Raw genomic sequence first — 27124 nt, 5'->3', positions numbered from 1 at the left:
CAGTAGCTGTTGCCAAAAAGGAAATCAAGTCAGATTCACAAATACAAAATTAAACAGGCTGCATATGTTACATTTCTGTGCACGAGGACAATCTGGACAATGAAAATGTTTGCTAATACAACAGAATGAAAAGAAACAACACACAGTTGGTCTTCTATGACTCGAGCAAACAATAAATAAGATAATTTATACCCATATTGTCAGGCTTTGTTACAAAGAATACAACAGGCATCTTCCCCCCACACACACCCCCTTAACCTATTTTAGCTCTGCCTTTACCAAATGTATGACCTTGAGCAAATAACCACCTGTCTCTGTTCCTCAGCTCATATATTATAAAAATGAGTTTCTTATAAGGAATAAATGAGATAATGGCTACTGGGGCACCAAACTAAGTGTGCAAAAATGCTCATTTCCTTTTTTTTTTTCTCTTCTCCAGACCACAAAGCAGTATCACATAAGAGTTGGAGAGGCTTCAAACTGATGATATCCTTTCAAAAAGGTCTGGTTGCTTGGGGTATACTCTGGAGATCGCATCAAGATGGTACACTAAAACTACCAACTCTTTTCAAAAGCCCTCATATAGCCAAGAGCAATTAATCTAGGGCACACCTTTTAAAAAGTACCTAATCTTTCCTTTTATACAGAGCCAACAGAAGCCACAGCAATCTCTGGCAACTCTCTGGGCCACAATGCCCAAAGCAGTCCAGCTTCTGGTGGAAGGCCCTCTACCAACTAGCCAGTGGTCCCTTTGCCAAATAGCAAAATCTTAGCTGGACTTTATTTGCTCTGTTCTATAGCTATTTGTTAGAAATATTCCTTCCCCATGTCCACCTAATATAACAAACAGTATAAGTAAACACATGTATTTAATGTTCTGACTGCTGACTTAGGGGGATTCTGTCCATTTTACTGGTTTGAACTTTTCTTCTCTTTTTAAAACCCTTCTTCCCCACTCCAAAGTAGGATCCCAGTGTGAAATGTTAATATCAACACACGTAATGACACCATCACAGCTGCTGTTGTGACAACAGTACCATTTTATTTTATTTTTTTTTATGAGTAAATGACATGAACATGTCATATCATTTTTTTTTTAATTTTTATTTATTTATGATAGTCACAGAGAGAGAGAGAGAGGCGCAGAGACACAGGCAGAGGGAGAAGCAGGCTCCATGCACCAGGAGCCCGACGTGGGATTTGATCCCGGGTCTCCAGGATCGCGCCCTGGGCCAAAGGCAGGCGCCAAACCGCTGCGCCACCCCGGGATCCCAACAGTACCATTTTAAAACTCAATTCAGTTCCACAAGTTCTAACTGAACTTGCCTTGTGCTGGGGAATTTAAGAAGAGGGAAAAAGCAGGCTCCTCCCCACTCCAAGATCTCATCCTCCCTTGTCCTACTATGTCTAAAGGCCCAGCAGGCCTTGGCTTGGTCACTGCTGGCAAGAAGCACTTCTTCAGATACTGGGAACCAGTTGAGATCTAGTTATTTAGTTTTGGGAGGTAACCAGATTCCCTCATTCCTCTACTTCTCCCCTTCCACATTCCTGATATCCATATAACTTCAATGTTTAGGCTCAGAGCAGCTAGCAGTCAACAAGTTAGGGACTCCTGTTTATATACACATTGGATCTGTCCAAAACCAATTACAAACAATGGGTATCTTAGAAATCCACTTGCCTGTCTGGTGAAGGAGAGATTTTCCATTAGCATGCTCCTAATTTGCAAACTGTTAGTGTAATCCATTCTCCCTCCTCAAACAACAACTCTGTATCCAGGAGTTTCCTGGAACAAGGCCGGGGAGGAGAAAGCTGGTCTCGTGCCACCAACTCAGTAAGAACATCAGAACTCATCCAGCTTCATATTCTTCTCCACAGAACAACTGTGGGACTCACTTAGGATTAACTACTCCTCTTTTTAAAATTTTCTTCCAGAAAGAGAGAGAGAGAGAGAGAAAGAACACATGCACATGAGCGCGGAAGTTGGAGGAGTTGGGGGCATAGGGGTAGGGGCAGAAGGAGAGGGAGAAAGAGAATCCCACGGAGTCTCCACACCTAGCACAGAGCCTGAGAAGGGGCTCAGTCTCATGACCCCGAGATCATGACCTCAGCCAAAATCAAGAGTCAGATGCTCCTCTACCTACTGAGCCATACCCAGGCACCCCTCTCCTCTTCTTAAAAATACATAATTCTATAACTTAAAGTCACTACCTTGCATGATGGAACAAAGTGAAAGTTTAAATTTTCTTTTGTAGGAAGAAACACAGCTCTATTTTTTAATCTTTCTAGGATAGATGTGTTCATTATATAATAAATAATCCAAGTAAATAAGTAAATACGTAATAAACAAATAGGACAACCCGGGTGGCTCAGAGGTTTGGTGCCACCTTTGGCCCAGGGTGTGATCCTGGGGACCTGGAATCAAGGCCTGTGTCGGGCTCCCTGTGTGGAGCCTGCTTCTCCCTCTGCCTGTGTCTCTGCCTCTCTCTTCCTGTCTCTCATGAATAAATAAATAAAATCTTTAAAAACAACAACAACAAATAAACCCCATATACACCTTTGTGTGAATTATTCTGACAGACGTAACAAAAATAGCAACTATGTAATACTTCCTACATACCAGGGTCTGAGCTAACTTTCTCATGGTAGCATTTCCTACCTAAGGTTCAAAGGCCCCCACGGTCAACAGACGAATTCACAGGCTAGGTTTCAGAATTTTAAAATTTTGCTTTTAGTTTAATGAAAATCATGAGCACACACACATATGTATCATATAGATGATGTATATTTAGAAAAGCAAAATTACATATAGATTACATATATAATAACTTATATAAGCAATAGATATATAGATATATAGATAGACAGATAAACAGGTAGAGATGTAGGCCATTTCTAGCCTTCCTGTTCCCCATTCTCTACCCAGCTTGGGGAGCTGTGAATCACTACTTAGAGGAGAAACACCCAGGAGAGCAACCCAACCTTCGCCAGATAGATCTAAAGAAATAAACTTACTAGGATAAGCTAGGGTCAACAAATCTATCCCATGCCTATTCATTGATGTATTGTTGTCTATGGCTACTTTCTTGCTACTATGGCAGAACTGAGTTCTGTATGTATGTATGTATGGCCCACAAACCTAAAATATTTACTAGTTGGCCCTTTATAGAAAAAATCTGCCAACTTGCTGGATGAGCTGGTGAGATTTGGGGGGTTTTGTATTCCAGCAGCTAGTGATTTAACATCACTAATAGATTCAGTAAAAAAGCCAAATGACATCACTGCAAGTCTCATGCAAAAACAGTTTGTTGAATAGAGAAAAGTGATGGGAGAAGAGGGCACAAGTCTCTATGGAACAGGTTTGTTGACCTCTGAAGAATTCAGGCTCTGAGTGCCCAAGTCACACTGTGACCAGGTATCAATCAGGCAGAGAATCCAACTAGGTACAGACCAATTGACAAGAGCAAAAGGTAGAGTCACCAATCATCCTGGTTCACTAGGGGCTGAAGGTGGTGCTTCTGGGTAGAAGACTTTGAATTTCACAACAGGGAAAGTCCTGGGCAAACTGACATAAATTGGTTATTGTTGCAGAAATGTTCTTTACTTTTCCAGTAAAGCACATTTAAAATTGGGGGGGAGGGATGCACTATAAATCAACTGGCTCATTAAAATAATGGACTAGTAGTTAAAAATACACTCAGTGTTTAAAAGGGCAAATATTAATATGGTAGTCAATGTTTCATATGAAAATAAAAAACCTCAAGTTGACAAGTAAAACATTTAACACCCATTAAATCCAACATCGTGATTTAATCTGAGCAAAACATCATCTGTTGCATTTCAGTTGTTAATTTGTATTTTATTAATGTTATAGTTTTATTTGTATTTAATTTATAATTTTGTTTGGATTACATAAAGACATGGAATTTATAGCTAGAATTTTACATTTAAGTGTATTTAAGCAACATTATAATAAAACAAATTTGGGCAAACACTGAGGCTTCAGGAGAATTAATTTTCCTTTAAAAGATGTCTGTGTATTACTTACATTTAAGAAATTTCCTCATGACAATTCCATGAGGTAGTTATTATTTCCCTCATTTCACAGATGAAGCTGAGGCTACAGTCATATAGCAAGTCACCAGTGAAACTGAAACTTGAGCCCATATTAGCTGAAGCTCAAAGTCTGTGTGGCCTCACTTGGAGTGGGGAAAGATGGTCTATGGAAGGTGTGAGGGGTGGGGTGAATGGTGTGAGGGCCTCTGCAAGTCAGAAAGCAAGCTGGGAACATCATGGTATTCAAAAGGCAGGAATCGGCCTGTGCAAGATGCTAGGTGGGCCCAGGAAGTGAGGCAGGACAGAAAGTTTGGCCAGGGGCCCTCCTAGCAGCCCACAGACACCTGAAGATTCATTCATTCCTTCTCTATGAAGCCCTGCTGGCTACTAAGGACATAGAGATTAAATAAGACTGTGTGTACCCTCTCTTCAAGGAGTTTATGGTCTTGCTACTACCTCTTAAAGGATGTCTTCCCATAAGAGGACTGATTTGAATTCTACAGATCTCCAATGTCTACCCCTGTGCATACTTAGCAAAAACTATCTCAATAATTTTTCAGTCCAGCTGGGCAATGTCTACCCACATGCTGCCCCTCTCTGCTACAAAACACAAAGGAGGGGAAGAAGAAAAATGTAGAAACAGCAGAGATCTATTCAGTTGAGTCAAGAAATATTTGTGGTGGGCAGCCCCAGTGGCTCAGTGGTTTGGCGCCACCTTCAGCCTGGGGCATGATCCTGGAGACCTGGGATCAAGTCCCACTTTGGGCTCCCTGCATGGAGCCTGCTTCTTTTCTCTTTGCCTGTCTCTCTCTCTCTCTCTATGTCCCTCATGAATAAATAAATAAAATCTTAAAAAATATATATACCTGAAAAGAAAATGGATTCAATAAAAATTATTAAAAAAAGAGAAATATTTGTAGCATACCTATCACAGTAATTGAGCTATGCTGGGTGCTGTGGGACATAAATAATACAGTTCTTGCCCTCAAGGGTTTCCTAGTCATAACAACAATAATTGCTATAAACACTCAGACAATGCTTACCTAAGTCAGGCACTGTTCTAAGTGTGTTACATGTATCAACTCATTCAGTGCCTACCATGGCTCTATGAGGTAGGCATTATTGTTATTACCCTCATTTGACTGGGCAACAAAAAAAGTTAAGCAATTCATTGAAGATTACACACACACTAGTAAGGGGAAAGTCAGCATTAGCACCCAAGCATTCTGGCTTCAAGACCACCGTGCTTTTACCTGCTACACTATAATATATAGTAGCTGAATGTTGGCCTTAAGACAGTGGGATTCACTTGAATGATGAGACCAGCACTAGATTCCCCACCTCCATTCCAACCCTCAGCATAGTATTGCAAGAGCATGGACTTTTCAGTCGGGCATGGGGACGAATCCAGGCCTGAAAGCAATACTTGTCAGCTTCAGTTTTCACGTCTCTAAAATGGTCATAATAAAAACCAGGCTATTTGCAGATTAAGTGGAATAACATATACATAGCTTTCAATTAGAAAATACAAATCCACTTCATATTGTCAAAACCTAGCTCCCTCTTCCTCGTTCGGTTCAGTGTCTTCCCAGACACCCTCTGCCCATTCTCCCCTGGAAGAAAGACACAAGGGGCCCTTGTTAGGGGTTATTTTGTTGGGATTTCACTCTCTGAAACTTTGGACACATCCCTGGAGACTCTTAAAGGTCTGCTCTGTCTTACATTTGTAGGATAGCCTTTTCTAACCTAGAATATAGACCAGCAAGGTGAATGGAAGGTTGCTGAAGCAAGAAAATACACATAGGGCAAATGGTCAGTAATCTGTATTATTTCACCAGACAAATGAGAAAAAGAACAGAAAATTTAGTGACACTTTTTTTCTAAATGCTCACATATAAAGATTTTACTTTACCTTGTGTTTTCAGAAACACTCTAGACATGTTGAATAAGCTCTCTTGAACTTTAAATAAGAAAAAGGATTGACTGGGGTATGTGTGTTTGGCAGTGGGGGTACAATGGTGGTAGTAATTTAGTAAGAAAGTAAGAGTATTAAGTTCCAAGCAATTGTTGCTACTCTCTGCCTCCCCCCCACCCCCGCCATTCTCCAAAAGCTGAGATTCATATGAAGACCCTGTGTAGTCTTCAGATGCTTCTTCCAGGAAGGTATGTCCTGCCTACCCCCGAGCCCCCTCTATGGAAAATCACTGATTTAAAAACTCAGGTTTTTAAAAGGACTTGTTCAAAAAAATGTGATGGTCATATGTTAATATTTATGTAGTAAAAATTATGCACTAATGAGAACAACTCTTCCAGTCATTTATAAATAAACAACAAAAATGCAAGTGGAAACTACTGAAGTATCCCTGTATACATCTTTTAAGGTAAAAAGAAATAAAGTTCTAATGATACTTTTTGATGGTTAGACTTTGAAAAGATACTTTTATGAATTCTAATGGTAGCACTGTAAATTGGAACATCTTTCAGAAGTCTACCTGTCAATATAAAGAAAATTCTAATAATGTTTCTACTCTGACCAATAATCCTACTCATAGGAAATTGTCCAAAGGAAGTTATTCAGCAGAAATAAAAAGGATATAGATAAGGACTTTTTCTACAGAATCACTTATTAAAACCAAAGGAAGGAAACAATCTAAACATCCCATTGGTAGGCTCCTACTTCAGCTTGTACCACCACCTTTTCCAGTGTACTGCTCATTACATTTTAATGATTTGATAATTGTCTCCCTCCTAGACAGTAAGCTCCATGAGCACAGGGGTTCTCTCGGACTGGATTCTTGGCACATAATAAATGTACATCATAGGAACTACGAACAGATACCAAATATTTGTAATTTTAAGTAAAAATAATACAAAATTTATACTAGACTTGAAACTGTAATATATATATGTGGAAATGATGATAGGAAAACGAGAGTACTTATATTAGGATGGAGGAATCATTGGATAACTTTTAAATTACTTTCAGTATTCTTCAGTGTTGTTTTAGCACCTCCAAAACATAAAAAGATGGAAAATATTTACTGTTACATACACCAAACAAGACTTCATAACTAGGGTAAAACCCTAAGTACAAATACTTGGAAGTCATCCCCTCCTGCCAGCCACCCTTTCCCCCCAGTACCCAGGTATTCTTTCTTTGTTCCTATATCATAGGTAACACAATCCTATTTTTAGTAAAAATGTGAAACAAAGTTAGTATGTTTTGAAGAGACAAAGTCCTCTAAAGCAATCCCTCCTGTGTATCCACAGGATACACTGTGAATTTGCTGGTTACTAACAGCAGGGGGTGCCAAAAGGATCACTATTGTTCCCAAGAGAGGGCTAGGAGGACAGTCTCAGTTACAGTTAGTTGAACTTAAACTGTGCTTTAGAAAATGCTACAGGCTTTCCTTTAACAACCAGGACCTCTGGGTAAAACTCGCTCTAGAGACTTAAATAAACAAAAATTATATTTTTATTTTCATTAACTTCTAACTGATATTTAACATTTCCTTGAATTACTGATGTAGTCAACAAATCACAGTAGTATTAGCAGTACTGGTGACTGTCATGAACAGAAAAAAAACGCATGTCACAGCACACCTCAGTTGTTGCAAATTTCTCTGATATCATTTATACTCATCACTACTTTGAAGCAAGAGACTTCAGGAGTTAGGCCTGCTGCTGGATCTTGGTATTAAATGTATTGATAGGGGATCCCTGGGTGGCTCAGTGGTTTAGCGCCTGCGTTCAGCCCGGGGCGTGATCCTGGAGTCCCGGGATTGAGTCCCGCATCAGGCTCCCTGCATGGAGCCTGCTTCTCCCTCTGTCTGTGTCTCTGCCTGCCCCCCCCCCCCCCTCTCTCTCTCTCTCTCTCTGTCTCTCATAAATAAATAAAATTTAAAAAAATAAATGTATTAATAAAGCTATACATATTACTATATCCAAACTCATTTAGTAATTTCAGAAGTATTTAAATATAATTCTTTCATATTCTCGTGGAATTTATTTTCTGCATTTACAAACACATTTTCTAGAAAGGGCTTTTATAGGCTTTACCAGACTGCCAAAGGCACAGGAAAATTTATTCCTTATCAGTCTAAAGGAAGGCAACTAAGAGGAAAAGTCATATTTAATTTGAATAAAGTTGGAGGGGAAAAGAAATAAGTCACAAAAGTAGCTGCAATACACATTTTCACATAGCTTGGAGTCCATGAAAAGAAAGAAGGAAACCCAAAATTTTTACTTCACCAGCTCCAAAGTACCCCATTCATATGTCCAGAGGCCTGGTTCACAGATACTATGTTCAAAGACTTACCTCATGCAATTTGCTATTGCAAAGCAGTTTCCATTTAATCTAGGTGCAGAAGCATGAAATACAATGCAAATGCTGTCCCCAACATCTCCTTGGAAGTAGTCACTACAAATGGACATCTAGATACCCAATATCATTCATATGATGAACAAAACCAAAAACAAGTCCAAAATTCTAGAAGGCAGAGGTGAGATACTGAGATCAGTAAGAACGCCAATACTTACATTCGAACAAAGAGTGACTCTTTGGATGTCAGACCAGGAGATGAATACTTTTCAACCAGGGCCAAAGTACTGAAGCCAAACTTATGAATGGGCTCGTTGGAATCCAGTGGGGGAAAGTCTGTGTCAACCTCCCCATCATCCTCAGCAATATGCAGGCAGTAGGCACTGACATTGTCACTGAAAGGAAAACCAAAAAGGTGAGTGAATACCAAGATGAAGGAGGGACAAGGAGACCAGAGGCTATGGTATCCAGCAAGCAAACTGGGACATTGCTGTTCTTTTACCCAAAAGCCTGGTGATATAGTTAGATTCCCCCAAATCCTATTTCATTTGATAAAGAAAAAACATGGCAGTAAAAAAGGGGAGAAAAGCAATATGAAACGAGGGCCTTTCCAGTGCTCTATTCTTTCAACAAACATTTACAGAGTACCTGTCATAAATAAGATGCAGAACTCAACCCCTTAAGTCAAAGATGATATTTAGTATCAGCCCTCAAGGAAGCTTACAATATAGCAGGGGGAAAAAGTGAGTACTATGCTAGCTAAATATAAGTATAAATAAAATAAATACCATAAAAGAGACACAAACAAAACCATTGCTGTGGGAAAGGAATCAGAGGCCTTGGACTTATGGTCAGGATTAAGAAAATACCTGTTCCAGGTCAGAAGTACTCAAGGTAACAAAGACAATCTATACTCCTTTCTGTGAAGAGTATCAGATTCATATGGCAACATCTGATTGCAAACACCAAGGATACTTAACAGAATAAAAGCAAATGCCTTATTTATCCTGATGCAAAATAACTGGCCCTTCAACTACTTCTGGACATTCCTCACATCCCTAAAATATCCACTTTGTACTCCCAGATTCCAGCCTTTGCCCATTTTAGAGCCAACACACACTTCCTTCCGTTTCTTTGGGGGAAGTTAAAAACCGATTTGCTGAGAAGTGGAGAAACTATACCATCATAAAGACAATTAGAAACTTAAAAGTCAATTAAGAACACTTTAAGATACCCTGCTCCAAAGCTGAATTGTGAAATGCTAATCTGCTAGCATTTAGAGACATGAACCTAATAGTTCACAAGGCAGTAGGGTTCTAAATTGTGCAGCTTAAATTTGGAGTTTTAATTATATGATTGATGCTTAAATTAATTAATTACAAAGTGTATGCTAATTGTTTAATTGGTTGCTTGATCTATATAGATCATTTTTTGAATTAAATGAGTTGATTTACAAAGTTTATTGATTGGATGTGACAATGAATTATTTCACTGACTACCTGATTTGCAATTTTCCCAATTAATTCACAAATCTTTAGCTGCAACTCTGCTTATTGAGAGAGAGCCTACTTCAGGTGATCTATACTCAGTCTGTCATGACTAAGAGATATTTATTATATAAAACTGGTAATAAGGACAGATTAAAATTAATGGGAACTGTAAATTTGCTAAATGGATGGATAACAAGAAAGTAATCTGGCCATGTTTGTCACTATAAATTTCATGTATTTGCAACACTGTTAAGAAATTTAAAATTCATCTCTGAATAATATGGGAAACTTATGGATCTTTGCAAGAGGTTGCTAACTTAAACACCAAACACTTATATAGCAGCAGAAGAAAGTTCTTTAGATAAAAAGAATGTCATGGTATGGCAGCTAAGAGCTTTGTGTCCAGAAAGATCTGAGTTAAATATCTAAGCTCCAGCACTCATGGGCCTTGTGATATCAGAAAATAAGCTTCACCTTGAGTTTGAGTTTCCACTTCTATAAAAAGAGTACATCACCTAACTCAGAAGTAGTTGTGAAGATTAGAGAAGATGATAGATGCAAACCCTACCATATAACAGAGGTAAAAAAAAATAATTATGGTACCTATAATAAAGTCAGATGGAAAATAACTTCTACAGTTACATCAATCCTTAAAGACCCATTGTGGATGCATATTAGTGCAACAAAACAACAATGAAGCTAAGCGACATGTTCTGGAGTTAACATGTCAGCAGTGCTCCAGCCTTGGGGCCACTGTGCCTCCAGGGTTTTATGAACAGGACAGACACTGATGAAGCAAGCAACGGACAGATTATTTATTGCCGTGTAAATCATCCTGAGGAATGTCTGTGATTCCCCAGCACCATAGAGATTTCAAGGGCAAATAATAAGCCTATTGATCAAAGCAGAAAGCCAAACATTGGTATCAGAAGAATTCTGCTTTGATTGTCATGGGATGCCCCCAAATCCCCTTCAAAACAAACTCGACAAATGTCACAGGCTAAGACCCAAAGGCCAAAAGATTCACTGCCAAGTGCTACTATTCTCCTTGGGTTTTAAAAACAAAGTGTGGAATCATTTATTCATTCAAAAAACATTTGCAAAGTGCTTACCCTGTGCTGTAGCCTGCTCTCAGCACTGAGAACACAGCAAAGAAAGGAATGAATGATTCACCCTTTATTAGAGAGACTAACGGAGGTCTTCTCTAGGTCATTAGTAAAATTTAGCAGCAAGCAATACTCCAACGCTTCTGATCCCTTAATTGAATATCGGAGGGGAAAATGCTAAAACTCCATATTCTATGCATGAACATATTGGTTCCTTTCTGTCTTTATAAAGGAATCATTAATAAAAGTAGCCACTATGGTATTTTAACTTCTAAAAGCTCTTCAGGAATCCAAATTAGTACTAGTACCAATAGTCATTAGTATCATCAGCCACATTGAGTGCTATGTGCCAGACACCATGCAAAGTAGTAGTAGATAGGTATACATAAGCTCAATGAATCTTCACACCAATTCTCTGAGTTATTTATTATTATTTCTATTTTACAAATTAGAAAAGTGAGGCTCAACAAAATTAAGTGGTTTGCTCAAGATTAAATAGCATGGAAGTGACAGACCTGAGATTCAAACCCAGGCAGTTAAGAGCCCTCAGCCATTGCCCCCACCTATCCCTCTGCCAAGTCCATGGTGTGTATAAACTTGCCAACACTCTCAGGAAGCCCTGCTCCTATGGAAATGCCACATACTTTGAAAAGAAGGAGGAAATCATGACATATTACTTACAAAAAAGTAAAAGCTTAGAAAGATTTATTTCAACCTCCTCACTTTTACAGATAGAGAAGAGATGCCTAGTAATGAGGAATAAGATGCCCACAATGACCCAGTTAAAACAGTGGCAAAGCTGGTTCTAGAAGAACTCAGGTCTCCTTACTTCCATTCCATTACTCTTTGATCAACTCAGAAATTGGTGGCATTTTGAAATATAGGGAGAGAAAGGGAGAAGCTGTGGTCTATGACTCAAGAATCCCCTACATATAGACATCTGGAACTTATAAAACCATGAAAACAGGGGTGCCTCCTCCTTGTGGCCTAGTTTGGTAGAAGAAAGAGCAGTTTTGCAGTCAGATCTGGTTTTAATGCTAATTCAACCTCTAACCAGCTGTGTGACTAAATCTCTCTGAGCATCTTTATTTTCTTATTTATAAAAAGTTTTCCAACTTCTCTAGGAGAATCATTTGGATCTCTAAAAGAGAGAATCCAAGCGATTCTCCTCTGCGGTCTTTCAGAACTTGATTAATATTTCCACAATATTTATCACATTTTTATAAATTTATGGTTCTATGTTCTCCTAAAAAGCAAGGATTCTTCTATTGTCTCTGCATCCTCACTGAAGAGTAAAATGGCTGGCACCTAGAAGGTACTTAACAAATATTTGTTGAATGAATATATGAATGTGTAGATTGAATCATTCTACCCACGAAAGAAACATAAAAAAACATAGCATACACATTAATGATGTATGTGCTAACTAGAAGAGGAGAAGTAATAAGCTTTTCTTTTTCTTTTTCTTGCTTGTCACATTGATATCTGTTAACCAAATGGGGCTTTCTAGGCAGTGCACATATGTCAGAGATTGCAATTCAACACAAGAGGAGAAGGCCCAGATAGAGGTGAGGATGAAAGAAGCATTTTTACAGTTCATCATGATAGGAGAGTACTGGCACCTCACTTTTTTTCTTTCTTTTTTTTTTTTTAATTTTTATTTATTTATGATAGTCACACAGAGAGAGAGAGAGAGAGGCAGAGACATAGGCAGAGGGAGAAGCAGGCTCCATACACCGGGAGCCCGACATGGGATTCGATCCCGGGTCTCCAGGATCGCGCCCTGGGCCAAAGGCAGGCACTAAACCGCTGCACCACCCAGGGATCCCTTTTCTTTCTTTTTTTAAGGGGTGAGGAGGAAAGAGGGAGAGGGAAAGAGAGAGAATGTTAAGCAGGCTACATGCCTAATGCAGAGCCCAACAAAGGGGCTTGATCTTAACAACCCTGAGATCACGATCTGAGCTGAAATGAGAGTTGGACGCTTAACTGACTGAACCACCCAGGTGCCCACACCTCATTTTTTATGAGAAATAATTATGACTGTGTAAAAATGTTTACACGCATATAAAAAGACTAGAGCAAAGTCTACAAAAATTGTGTTTACATTTAAGCAATGAGCACTTTTCCCCTGTACTTTCCAGATGTACCATAACAACTAGGTGTAACTTTCATTTTCCTTTTTTCCTTTATAAGATATTTAACTTATTTTTTGATAAGGGTAACGCAGGCTTATTAGAAACACGGAACAATTTAGAAATACAGAACAGTACAAAGAAGGTGGGGAAATCTCTCACCCCACTGTAGAATCACCTGTCTTGGAACTCTCAGCACTGCCTGCCTCATCCACACCCCCTGATTCTGTAGTGGTCACTTTCTCTATTAAGTCCTGGAATTATGGAGAAAATAACCATATATATATATCTGCTGCATAAGGATCTTGTAAGGATTAAATGACTTAGTTAATTGCACAGTATCTGTCATGAAGGATTCTAATTTTGTCAAAATTTCTTCTATCACTCTTTGTTTTTTTTAAGATTTTATTTATTTATTCATGAGAGATACACAGAGAGAGAGGCAGACACAGGCAGAGGGAGAAGCAGGTTCCATGCAGGGGGCCCGATACGGTACCTGATCCCAGGACTCTGGGATCACGCCTAAGCTAAAGGCAGATGCCCAACTGCTGAGCCACCCAGGTGCCCCTCTTCTACCACTCTTAAGCTTCTCATTGCACAGAAGCAGAATTATCTAACAGAAGTATGGTAGACAGTATGAGATAGGGAACACTAAAGTCTTGTTTGCGAGTCACTATCAGAGAGAATGAGGAATGATAAAAGACTAATAAACAACTGCCAGCTTGTTCTCTATATTTAAGAGTCTTTGTTCAATTGTTTCATTTCTTAAATTCCACATATGAGTCAGATCATATGGTATTTGTCTTTCTCTGACTTATTTCACTTAGTTATATCCTCTAGATCTATCTATGTTGTTGCAACTGGTGAGATTTCCTTTTTCTTTATGGCTAAGTAATTTTCCATTGTTTCTGTATACACAAACACATACATATCATATCTTCTTTACCCATTTATCTATTGAAGGACACTTGGGTTGTTTCTGTATCTTGGTTACTGTAAATAATGTTGCAATAAAAACAGGGGTGCATAGATCTCCCCAAAGTAATGTTTTCATTTTCTTTGGTTTAATAAAACATTGAATATTAATTATATTGGAATTAAAATTTTTTAAAAAAGGGGATCCCAGAGTGGCTAAGCAGTTTAGCGCCTGCCTGGAGTCCAGGGATCAAGTCCCGTATTGGGCTCCCTGTGTGGAGCCTGCTTCTGCCTCGTCCTAAGTCTCTGCCTCTCTCACTTTCTGTGTCTCTCATGAATAAATAAATAAAATCTTTAAAATATTTTTTCTTAAAAAAGAGTTGCTCCTAAAAGAAAAAAGACTAATAGAAATAGGTATAGGATAATAGGATCCACAAAAAGAGGTTTAATTTTAGAATTGGGTAGATATGGAAAAAGACGTCCCTTCCACAGACAATTACATTTGGGAGAAGATTGGAAGTTAGAACAACAAATGGATACAAAATGGACCCCGCTGTCCAAAAAGAGATTCTTCTGAAGGACGGATAGAGATTACACACAAAGACACACATAGAGTCACTAAACATACTCATTAAAGTATCTCTGGAGATTTTTTATTTATATAAATAAATAAGTGTATGTATAAATAAATAAACACATGTAACACATATATCTATATCTCCCCAAAGTGTTAATGGGTACAATTAACTGAATTTCACTTATTCATGTTTCATCAAATAAGTCAAATAAATTTATTTCACTGAATTGTTGATCAATATTCAATTTTTGTTCAAAGGCCAGTCTGGCTTTCATGAAGAGACAGAAACCTGTAGTCCATATATACAAGGTATTTAATTTGTTTTGGTTTTTAAGATTTTATTTGTTTATTCATGAGAGAGAGAGAGAGAGAGAGAGAGGCAGAGACACAGGCAGAGGGAGAAGCAGGCTCCACATAAGGAGCCCTATGTGGGACTCAATCCCGGGATCACACCCTGAGCCAAAGGCAGATGCTCAACCTCTGAGCCACCCAGGCGTCCCACATGGTATTTAATTTGAATATGAAAATTCAGGATCATTCTAGGAAACATCCTAGATTTCTCCCAAATATGATCTGACATGTTCAATTTACATACTTCTAAAATTTCACTTTATCTTCAAAACACTCAAAATGTACTTAAATAAAATTAACATACAGATGAATGCTTTTCTTTAATGAAAAATAAAAAGAGCACATGATTATGCAGGGTCCAGAACTGCAGAATTCTTATTACTTGGGCTTTGCTATTTATTTTGATGACATAATCAATATAAAGAGTGTGTCAGATATTATCAAGAGAAAGGCCCTTGAGGATTGCAGTTCAGAAGTTCATTTCTTTAAATCAGAGAAAAGACTTTTAAGACTGTCAAGATTTCCTCTTCTCCAAAATAAAAATCCCATAGAGTAAAAATTGGTAAGTAATCTTATATGGTTTGTCCAGCCACAGCTACAGTCACATCATGCAGGAATAGTTAAGTCCAAATTTTCTGGTAAGGAAGTTCTAAAGAGAAAATGCTCACTAATTTCCAAATAGATGCATGACCTTCATATTATTTTGAGCTCCTTTTTGGATAGCTCCTATTGCTATGTCTTCAAGTTTATTGATGTTTTCTTTTACAGTGTCTAATCTGCTCTTAAACTCATGTAGTATAGTTTTCATTTCAGCTACTATACTTTTCATCTCTAGAAGTTCCATTTGGGTTTTAAAAAATATCCTCTACTTCGTTCTTCATCATATTCATATTTCTCTCTAACTTCTCAAATATATGAAGCATGTTTATAGTAGCTATTGTTAATATCCTTGTTGCTAATTCTATCATTCTGGCATTTCTGAGATGTCCTCTTTCATATCATTCTGAATTAAAATATTTTTAAAACAAATTCACTTAGCAAAATTTTAAGTTTCAGAAATTTGTTAACTCTATCACAAACTGACCCTGAAAATATTCAATGGGAAATTTCTGAAACACAATATGATACTGTCATTCCCCTACTTAAAACCTTTTGCAACCTTTAAAATAAAAAAAAAAAGCCCGTTAAAAATACCTGGCTCGGGATCCCTGGGTGGCGCAGCGGTTTAGCGCCTGCCTTTGGCCCGGGGCATGATCCTGGAGTCCCGGGATCAAATCCCACATCGGGCTCCCGGTGCATGGGGCCTGCTTCTCCCTCTGCCTGTGTCTCTGCCTCTCTCTCTCTCTCTCTCTCTCTCTCATGAATAAATAAATAAAATCTTAAAAAAAAAATACCTGGCTCCTATAAAGGCTTCCATTATATTTGCCCTGTTTTTCAACTCAGTCTTCTGTCATTCCAGAACATACAGCTTAGGATCCATTCATACCAGCTGCCTGCAGTATCCTAATCATGTCATTTGCTACCTCCTGTTACTATTCATGCAGGCCTTTCAGCCCAGAGGTTCCATATTCCTTAGGCTGTCTGGTCTTCTCTTGAGATTTAGCTCAAGTATCCATTCTACTGGGAAGACTTCTCTGCCATTCCTCCCACTCCTACTCAACCCAACACTCCATCTTCCGGTAGAATTAGAAAAATCCCCCCCCCAAAAAAAAATCCTTTTCAATGTCCTTGCAGCATTCTATATGTCTATTACTGTAGCAAGTCTCAATGACAACAGAACTAAACTTGTGTATTTCAGTGTCTGTTTTACCCACCAGCCTGAATCTTGAAGCCATAAACTTTATTTTATAACTGATTACATCCCTAGTGCCCTAGCATTGTACCTGGGATGGTACAGACAACATGTAAATGCTTATCTAATGAATGATCATAATAAAAAGATGGATGGAGGGAGGGAAGGAAGGAGGAAAATCTCAAATAGCTATAATGTCTCTGGGTGCTATCGCCAGGAAAAGTAATTCATTTCTTTGTATAGCATGGTAGTCAAGAGCAAGGGAAATGCAGTGAAACCTGGGTTCAAATCCTGATTCTGAAAAAAAAAAATCCTGATTCTGCTACTTATTAATATATATCATCTTGGGCAGTAACTTAAGTTCTGATTCTTAATTTTTCCATTGTTATCTATGAGTTATAGAGGTATTATAAGGAATGAGATAATATACATAAAATGCTTAGAATGGGGAGACGCCTGGTTGGCTCAGTGGTGGACTGTCTGCCTTCGGCTCAGGGTGTGATCCTGGGGTCCTGGGTTCGAGTCCCACATCAGGCTCTTCACAGGGAGCCTGCTTCTCCCTTTGCCTATGTCTCTGCCTCTCTCTGTGTGTCTCTCATGAATAAATAAATAAAATCTTTAAAAAAATGCTTAGCATGGGTCATGACACACAGCAGGCACTCCAATATGTACATATCTACCCATTCATTACCTAGTAAGTATGGGGACTCTGGTACTTGGGAAATATTGGTAATGAGCCATCTTTCTGTCCAGCTCAATGAAATTTGTAAACAGTATCCCCAAATCTACACCTATCACTTCAATAAACATTTTGTCAGGTTGAGACCATTTAACTCAGTGATTTTTAATGAATAATGGTATATCTCTAGTCAGCAGCTTGTCTAAGCAGACACCTGGAGAAGGGCTTCCCTGACAAAGGCAAGGGTGGAGAACTTCAGTCCAGATCTTTGAATCTAAATGTTCCTACGTTCTTTCATCCATTCCACAAATTATGTATTGAGCATTTGCTATGTGCTAAGCCTTGTGTTATGGACTGGGGAAAACAAAACAACAAAACAGACATGGTCCAGCCTCCAAACTTATATCTATCCTACTGCTTGTAAGACTTCATCACCACATGGACATCTCTCAAGTCATCTCAGGTTTCATTACATACAAAACCACACTCTATTTACCACAGCTTGAACCTATTTCTTCTTGAGGACAATCCATTTCAGCACCATCATCTACATAGTTTTTCAATGTCTAGTTTTAAGGCCCTTATCTCTTTTCACTCATGCATACTGGAGACTTCAATTAATCTCTCTATGCAGATAACTCCTAAATTCACATTTCTAGCTCATAGCTCTGTGTTCTAAACTCCAAACATGCAAGTATAAATGACTATTTGGTCTCCAGGTAGTGAGTTCAAGCCCCATGTTGGGTATAGAGATTACTCAAAATAAATAAACTTAAAAATTTTTAATTTAAAAAATATTTGGAAGACATGAACAGACATTTCTCCAAAGGAGACATCCAGATGGCCACAGACATATGAAAAGATGCTTAAAAGCAACCATTATCAGGAAAATGCAAATCAAAACCACAATGAGATATCACTTCACACCTGTCAGAATGGCTAAAATAAAAACCACAAGAAACAAGTGTTGGTGAGGATGTGGAGAAAAAGGAACCCCTCATACACTGTTGGTGGGAATGCAAAGTGGTGCAGCCACTGTGGAAAACAGTATGGAGATTCCTCAAAAAATTGAAAACAGAATTACCATGTGATCCATAATTCTACTACTGGGTACTTAAAGAATATGAAAACACTAATTCAAAAAGATATACGAATCTTTATGTTTGTTGCAGCTTCCAAATTATGGAAGTAGCCCAAGTGTCCATAGCCATGGAAAAAGAATCTTGCCATCCGCAACAACATGGATGGAGTTTGTGTATTATGCTAAGCAAAATAAGCCAATCAGAGAAAGACAAATACCATATCATTTTACTTATTATGTGGAATTTAAGGAACAAAAGAAATGAACAAAGAAAAAAAAGACAAACCAAAAAAAACCCAGACTGTTAACTATAGAGAACTGATGGTTACCAGAGAGGAGGTGGGTAGGGAGATGGGCAAACTAGGTGAAGAGGATTAAGGAGTAAGAGTACACTTACTGTAATGAACACTGAGTAATGTATGCAATTGTTGAATCACTTTGTTGTATACCTGAAACTAATATAATACTATATGTTAACTATACTGAATTAAAATAAAAATAAATTTTAAGAAATGACTCTTTGAAAACTTCTCTTAGATATAGCAAAGGCATCTCAAATTAATAGAAGATAAAACTTGGGCTGCCTCTCCCACTCCTCTTCACACACCAAAACAAACAAAACAAAACAAAACAAAACAAAACAAAACACCTAAGGCGTCACCTTTGGTACCTCTCCTCTCCCACACTTCTCATATCTAATTGATCCCTAAGTCCTGTGAATTTTAGCTTTTAAATAGTTCGAGACTCTGTCTTCTTCTTTCAATCTCCATTGTGGCCCCTGCCCACCTCAGTCTCACCTCACTCTATTTTCTCTTCCCAACTTTTTATTCCAGCCACACTGCAGTAATTAGTTCTTCACACTGGTCTTAATTAGTTCCCTGACCACTACACGTTTCCTCCCACTGAAGTGTCACTGTCATGCGGTTCCATCTGTCAGGAACCTCCACTTGCCAAATATCTCTGGTATCACTTTCTCAGGGAGTTTCTCTTTGCTTCAGTTTGCTTCTCTTCTCTTTTCTCTTCTTTCTTTCTTTCAGATTTTATTTATTTATTTGGCAGAGAGAGAGAGCACAAGCAGGGTGAGTTGCAGGCAGAGGGAGAGGGGGAGAAGCAGGCTCCCTGCTAAGCAAGGAGCCTGATGCAGGGCTCGATCCCAGGAACCTGGAATCATGAACTGAGCTGAAGGCAGAGGCTTAACTGACAGAATCATTCAGGCACCCTTCTCAGGGAATTTCTCTTTGACTCCCAAGGCTAGGCTCTCATAAATGGCATTTCTGTCCTTCACATTACTTAACTCCATTTTTATGCAAACATTACTTAGCTTAATTATTTGTTTTTTTTTAATTATTGTCCATTTCTCTCACTAGATTGTGGAATTCATGAAAGAAAGACCGTGTGTGGCTCTACTTACCATTGTATATCCAGCAAAATATGTGGTATATAACACACACTCAATAAATATTTACTGAATGCATGAATGAATACAAATGATAAGTGAAATGAGCCAGTTACAAAGTGCTCTTACATTTGATAATTTCTTCTTCCCCATCAAACTGTAAATTTTTTGAGCAGCAATCACATTTCTCTTATTCTCCATTTTATCCTCAATACTTAGGGCCTGGAACTCCATAAATTTTTGCTGAATGAAGGAATAACAAAAAAATGAAGCCTTTAAGATTAAGCTGGGTATCAAGAGAAGAGTGAGAAAGGCATTTCTGACTAAGGAAACAGCAAAAGCAGACATGGTATCTGTGTCAAGAAGTTGCCAGTTAAAGAATGGATGCATAGGAGCACAGCTGAGGGTCAGAATGGGAAGGGCCTCTAAGGCCGTATTATTTAGGTAAGTGGTTCTCAATGATGACTCTAAGGAATATAAATTAGAAGCAGCAAACCAGAAATGGGAGGAGAGCAGACAGAGGTGGTTATATAGATAGCAAAAATGGGGAAGTATAAAGAATTCAAACTGCAAAGTTGTCAGAAAACAATGTAAGGTCAAATATTCTTATATACTTATATAAGCCCACAAGAGTACTAGTGTATCATAGCACAGTACAATTCTCTAAATCATTAAGAAAGGGCTAAGTTATATTTCTGTTGCTGAACTACTATCAGTATTGGTTGTACTAGCAGCTGGCTGTAGTTGTTGTATTGAACAGAAATAAACACTGGACACTTGTCATGTATTTTCTCATCTTATTTTCATACCTACCTCTTTACAAAGCTTCCATCCTCATTTTACACGCAAGATAACTACAGTACATGGGATTAAATCAATTCATCTAAGATCACATTGATAAGTGTTAATGCCAGAATTCAAACCAAGACTATTGCTTTGGATCCCACTCTTAACCACTATGCTATACTCTAAGAAGAGGCAGGGGAAATCCAGAGTCAGGCACTTTACCGACTGAGGCAGGTGCCCCCCAAATGTATTCATTTTCTAACTGAAAGTTTGTACTCTTTAACCAATATCTCCCCATTTACCCTATCCCCCAGTCCATAGTAATCACCATTCTAATCTGTTTCTGCATATTTGGTTTTAGAGTGCACATATAAGTGATATTATGTACTTATCTCACTTAGCATAATGCTCTCAAGGTCAATCCATGTTGTTGCAAATGGCAGGATTTCCTTCTTTCTCACAGCTGAATAATATTCCATTGTGTGTGTTTGTGTATGTATGTATGTGTATACATATTCCACATCTTCTTTATCTTTTTTTTTTTTTAAGATTTTATTTATTCATGAGAGACACAGAAAGAGAGAGAGAGGCAGAGACATAGGCAGAGGAAGAAGCAGGCTCCATGCAGGGAGCCCAACATGGGACTCAATCCCGGGACTCCAGGATCACACCCCGGGCCGAAAGCAGGCTCTAAACCGCTGAGCCACCCAGGTGTCCCTTCTTTATTTTTTCAATAGACACTTAGATTGTTTCCGTATCATGACTACTGTAAAAAATGCTATAATGAACATGGGAGTGTAGATACCTTTTCAAGATCCTGTTTTCTTTTCCTTTGGATATATACCCAGAAGTGGGATTGCTAGATCATACGGTAGTTCTTTTTTTAATTTTTTGAGGAACCTCTATATTGCTTTCCATTGTGGTTGTACCTAGTTACATTCCTACCAACAGTACACAAAGGTTCCCTTTTCTCCATATCCTCGCCAACATTTGTTGTATCTTGTCTTTCTGATGACAGCCATTCTGACAGGTATGAAGTGGTTGCATCATAATTCTTTTGGAGAGCACTGCTCTATTGCCAGAAACTGCCACTCATTGAGCAATGCAATAATCTCAAAAGTATACTACTACAGCTTTCTAGACTACAGCAAAACTCTTTAAGCTTTTAGCAGCTCACCCATCAGTAGCCTGATAAAGAACAATAGTAAACAAGAGGTCAGTGAAATATGTTGAATGTTTAAGGGACAAATGAAAAGAAGAAGACAAGGAATGTGTACAACAGAGTCATAATATATGACTAAAATTTGCACAAAAATTGGGACTAGTCGAAATTACCCTTGAAGAATCACTTAAGTTATCTATAGAGTAAATGAGGGTGCCTGTAAAGATTAGGTATATACCTCCTACCTCAAATTCTTGACAGGATAAAACCTCACTGAATTTTATTTTTCTCTCTTTCATAAATGAGTGTTACTCAAAAAATATTATTTCACTCTTGAATATGATGAAATGCAGATTAAAAAGGAATGTTTAAAAAAATTTATATGTCAAAAATAGATCCACTGATAGTCAACTGATATTTGACAAAGGATCAAAGGCTTTGGGAGAAAAGCAGCAAAAAAAAAAAAAAAAAAAAAAAAAAGGAATGGACAAAGTATAATCTTTTCAAGTAGGTATTTACATGTAAAAAAAAACTAAATCCAGACATAGACTTAACAAATTTTAATTTAATTAAAATGTTTAATAAAAATTAACTCAAAATGAATCACAGACCTAACTGTAAAGCACAAAAAGACATAAAAAACTTCTAGAAAAGGGACTCCTGGATGGCTCAGTGGTTGAGCACCTGCCTTCAGTTCAGGGTGTGGTCCTGGGATCAAGTCCTATATTGGGCTCCCCACAGGGAGCCTGCTTCTCCCTCTGCCTGTGTGTCTCCCCTCTCTGTGTGTCTCTCATAAATAAGTAAATAAAATCTTAAAAAAAAAAAAAAACAACTTCTAGACGATAACATACAATAGAATTTAGGTAATGTTGGGTTCAGTGATGACTTTTTAGGTACAATTTATGAAAGAAAAAACTGCTAAGTTGGAGTTGATGCTGTTATGAAAATGAAAAGATAAGCCACAGATTGGGAGAAAATCTTTATAAAACAAATATCTGAAAATATACAAAAAACTCTTAAAAATCAATAAGAAAGCAACCTGATTATAAATTGGCCAAAAACTTGGGACAGCTGACCAAGAATATAGATTGGTGTCAAACATATAAAAAGATGCTCACTATCATTTTGTTAGGGAATTGCATATTAAAGCAAAAATGAGATATCACTGCATACCTATTAAAATAGCTAAATTCCAAAGCACTTACAAAACCAAATACTGGAAAGGATTTGCAGCAAAAGGAACTCTCATGCATTGATGATGGAAATACAAAACAGTATAACTACTTTGGAAGATATGCTGGCAGTTTCTTAGAAAGCTAAGCAAAGGCTTATCATACAATCCAGCAATTGCACTCCTCTAAGTTACTTGCAAAATGAACTGAAAACTTTTGTCTACATGAAAACCTGCCATAAATGTTTATAGTAGATTTACTAATAATTGCTGAAAATTGGAAACAAGCTGTTCTTCAGTAGGTGAATGGAAAAACAAACTGTGGTACATTCATGCCACGGAATAGTATTCAGTTATATAAAGAAATGAACTATCAAGCCACGAAAAGACATAAAGGAACCTTAAATACATATTGCTAAGTGAAAGATGACAGTCTGAAAAGTCTTTCATAGTATGATTTCATCTAGCTGACGTTCTGGAAAATGCAAAACTATAGACAGTTAAAAGATAAGCAGTTGCCAAAGGTGAGAAGCGAGGGATGAAAGTGGAGCACAGGGCATTTTTAGTGTGGTGAAATAATTCTCTATGATGCAATAATTAGAAATGTACCATACAGGGATGCCTGAGTGGCTCAGCAGTTGAGTGTCTGCCTTTGGCTCAGGGCATGATCGCAGAGTCCCGGGATTGAGTCCCACATTGGGCTTCTTGCATGGAGCCTGCTTCTCCCTCTGCCTATCTCTATCTCTCATGAATAAATAAGTAAAATCTTAAAAAAAAAAAAAGAAAGAAAAAAAGAAAGAAATGTACCATACAGAGGTGCCTGGCTGGCTAGTTAGAAGAGCATACAACTCTTGATTTCAGGGTCATGAATCTGAGTCCCATACTGGGTGTAGAGATTACTAAAAGAATAAATAAACTTAAAAAAAAAAAGAGAGAGAATTGTACAATACAAAGAGTGTACCCTAATGTAAATTATGAACTTTAGTTAATAATAATGTATCAATATTGGTTCATCAATTGTAATATACCACACTGATGCAAGGTGTTAATAATAGGGGAAAACAAGTGTCAGGAAGGAGATGTGTAGCAATTCTGAGTTTTCTGTGTGGTTTTTCTATAAATCTAAAACTGCTTTAAAAATAAAACCTATTTGGGAACCCCGGTGGCGCAGCAGTTTAGCGCCTGCCTTTGGCCCAGGTAACGCGATCCCATGTCAGGCTCCTGGTGCATGGAGCCTGCTTCTCCCTCTGCCTATGTCTCTGCCTCTCTCTCTCTCTCTCTCTCTCTGTGACTATCATAAAAAAAAAAAAAAAAAAAAAAAAAGCTTATTTACAAAAAATTAAAAATAAAATAAAATAAAGCCTATTTAAAAAAATGTTTTAAAAATCTTATAGGTAACTGACTTCAGAATTTTAAATAAATCAAAACAGAAAAAACAATAACAAAGACGCATAAAACACGAAGCTTAAACACAAGTTGACTAACATGAAACTAACACATCAATGGTGATGATAAATGTTAGTAAGATAAACTTCCCTATAAAAAATGATTTAGGTGAGCCTGGCTGGCTGAGTCAGTGGAGCATGAGACTCTTGATCTTGAGGTTGTGAGTTGAAGCCCCACATTGGGTGTAGACATTACGTAAAAATCTTTTTTTTTCTTTTAAAAGAGTGATTTAGAGTCAAAAAAGAAAAACTTCACAAAATTATTCAACATATATATTTTTTAAGGCAAAGGTATTGGCTGAACACAAAGATGGGTCAGACAAATGCAAAGAACAGGGGTAGAAAAGCTCATATTAATGAAATAAAGCAAAGAAAAAGGCAGGACACAATACATAAAACAAACAGGTTGCTTCATATTGAAAAAAGTACAACTCACAGTAAGATATGAAATACATGAACATGTTTGTGTGCTGAAACATGAAAGTGGAAACTGTTGAAATCTCAGAAGAAACTGACAGGAACAAGAAAATGGAAACATTAATCCATTTCTCTTAATCCATCCATAGACCAAATAGACAAAAATATAAGAACATAGTAGTAATTAAACATACTGCTTTAGTAAGAATATACTTAATTCTATAACCTATAGAGAATATTTTTCCAGAATCCACAAAATATTTATAAAAATTCATTGTATAGTAAGCCCCCAAAATATAAATAAATCTCTAGGCAGAAATTTTATAGGCCATATTTTATGATGAAAATTCAATAAACATCAATCTACATAACAAAGTCTAAATTTAAAAATTCAACTATCTAGAGATTGAAATGATTTCAGTTCATTTCTAACAAATGTTTTTCCTAAAATCACTGTCTCAAAATAAGCAGGGAATTAACTTAAGTACCACATTCTATCTTGCTCAAGAGTTAACAGGTATAAGAGTAAAGGAAGCCAAAAATTCTAGCCAAATGCCAAATTCTTCATTCCTTCCCTGGTGCCAAAGTCTACTACTACCAGTGACAGTTTTCAAGGCAGAGAGACAAAAGAACAGTATTCCTAAATAAATGGTTTTCTTAACAATCAGACTGCAACCATCCATCTAGCAATTTGGCCCCTGTGAATGAAGAGATCTTCATAGGGCTAACCCACTGGAAAAGATCAAATAAGGATCCATTCCAACCCTTAAGTACAAATGAGCTAGAAAGAAAATACCTTGTACTGCACTGTCTGACAGGAAGAGCTCCCAGGGATTTATTTTATAGATTGTCTTATACCAAACAAAACTGAGAAATCCACTGTCACATAATAATTGTAAAAAATTTCAGAGGACCAATGGTTTATTCAGATTCAATGTAATTCTTTCATTCAAAATATACTAATAAAGCAACTACTAAAAAATGTGAATGTGTTAGATACTTCAGGAATATAAATCTTGGGGGATCCCTGGGTGGCGCAGCGGTTTGGCGCCTGCCTTTGGCCCAGGGCGCGATCCTGGAGACCCGGGATCGAATCCCACATCAGGCTCCCGGTACATGGAGCCTGCTTCTCCCTCTGCCTGTGTCTCTGCCTCTCTCTCTCTCTCTGTGACTATCATAAATAAATAAAAATTAAAAAAAAAAAAAAGGAATATAAATCTTGGGACTCCTGGATGGCTCAATGGCTAAGCATCTGCCTTTGGCTCAGGGTGTGATCCTGGAGTTCCGGAATCAAGTCCCATAGCGGGCTCCCTGCAGGGAGCCTGCTTCTCCCTCTACCTGTCTCTGCCTCTCTCTGTATCTCTCATGAATAAATAAATAAAACTTAAAAAAAAAAAAAAGGAATATAAATCTTAGTAAGACGCATTCAATTTCATAGGCTTACAAACTAGTACTAGTAAGAGATAATCTGTTTGGGGGGTTCAGAATTGCTAAATTATTTAAATCTTTCTCATCCTTACTATTTTTTTGTCTGCTTTATCAACAAGTTTTTGATAGGAATGCAACAAAATTTCCCATTATGACTGTGGATCAGTCAATGCTGCTTTACAATTCTCTTAAAATATTCTGGGACTATATTGCTAGGTGCCTACACAGTCATAATTATTATTTTGGTGGGCTGTGTCTCTTTTTTCATTATGTAGTTTACTGAAATATCCCTACTGATGTTTTTTTTTGCCTTAAATTCTATTAAGACTCTCACCACACCCCACCTCCCAACCCCCTTCATTTCCCTTAGTCAGGTGAAGCTGAAGACTCTGGCCCATGGGAAAGGAGAAGGGAGAATGGCTGCCTGACAGCTTCTGGAATGGAAAGAAAGTAAAGATCTTTTGTAAAGGAACAGTTCTCAATTTTGATGAAGTCCAACCGACCATCTTGTTTTGTTATGGATCCTGCTTTCAGTGCCATGTACGAGAACTCTTCATCTAGTTCTTAGTCCCAAAGATTTTGTTTCTTCTCTCTCTCTCTCTCTTTAAGATTTTATTTATTTATTCATGAGAAACACACAGAGAGCAGACACACAAGCAGAGGAAGAAGCAGGCTCCCTGAGCAATGCCTGATGCGGGACTCAATCCCAGGACCCCAGGATCAAGTCCTGAGTCAAAGGCAGACACTCAACCACTAGCCACCCAGGTGTCCCTGTTCTGCTTTCTCCTAAAATTTTATAGTTTTACATTTCGGTCTCAA

At 37.8% G+C, this 27124-nt stretch overlaps 1 protein-coding gene across 10 annotated transcripts in view; it reads right to left on the bottom strand.

Annotated features, from left to right (window-relative positions):
- MAPKAP1 (MAPK associated protein 1) overlaps window positions 1-27124 on the bottom strand; it is a 252740-nt gene that overhangs the window by 104210 nt on the left and 121406 nt on the right. For all 10 annotated transcript variants that reach the window (XR_005364983.1, XM_038549349.1, XM_038549353.1 and 7 more), the window contains one exon: window positions 8596-8772. Coding sequence is in view for 9 of the 10 variants with exons in the window: in XM_038549349.1 (XP_038405277.1) it covers window positions 8596-8772 (177 nt within the window). In the remaining variant the exon portion in view is untranslated. The remainder of the gene's footprint in view (window positions 1-8595; window positions 8773-27124) is intronic.

Source organism: Canis lupus, chromosome 9 (genome assembly GCF_011100685.1).
Source record: "Canis lupus familiaris isolate Mischka breed German Shepherd chromosome 9, alternate assembly UU_Cfam_GSD_1.0, whole genome shotgun sequence".
Taxonomy (NCBI): domain Eukaryota; kingdom Metazoa; phylum Chordata; class Mammalia; order Carnivora; family Canidae; genus Canis; species Canis lupus.
Note: the sequence above shows the minus strand (reverse complement) of the source record. Positions and strands in the feature narration are given on the sequence as shown.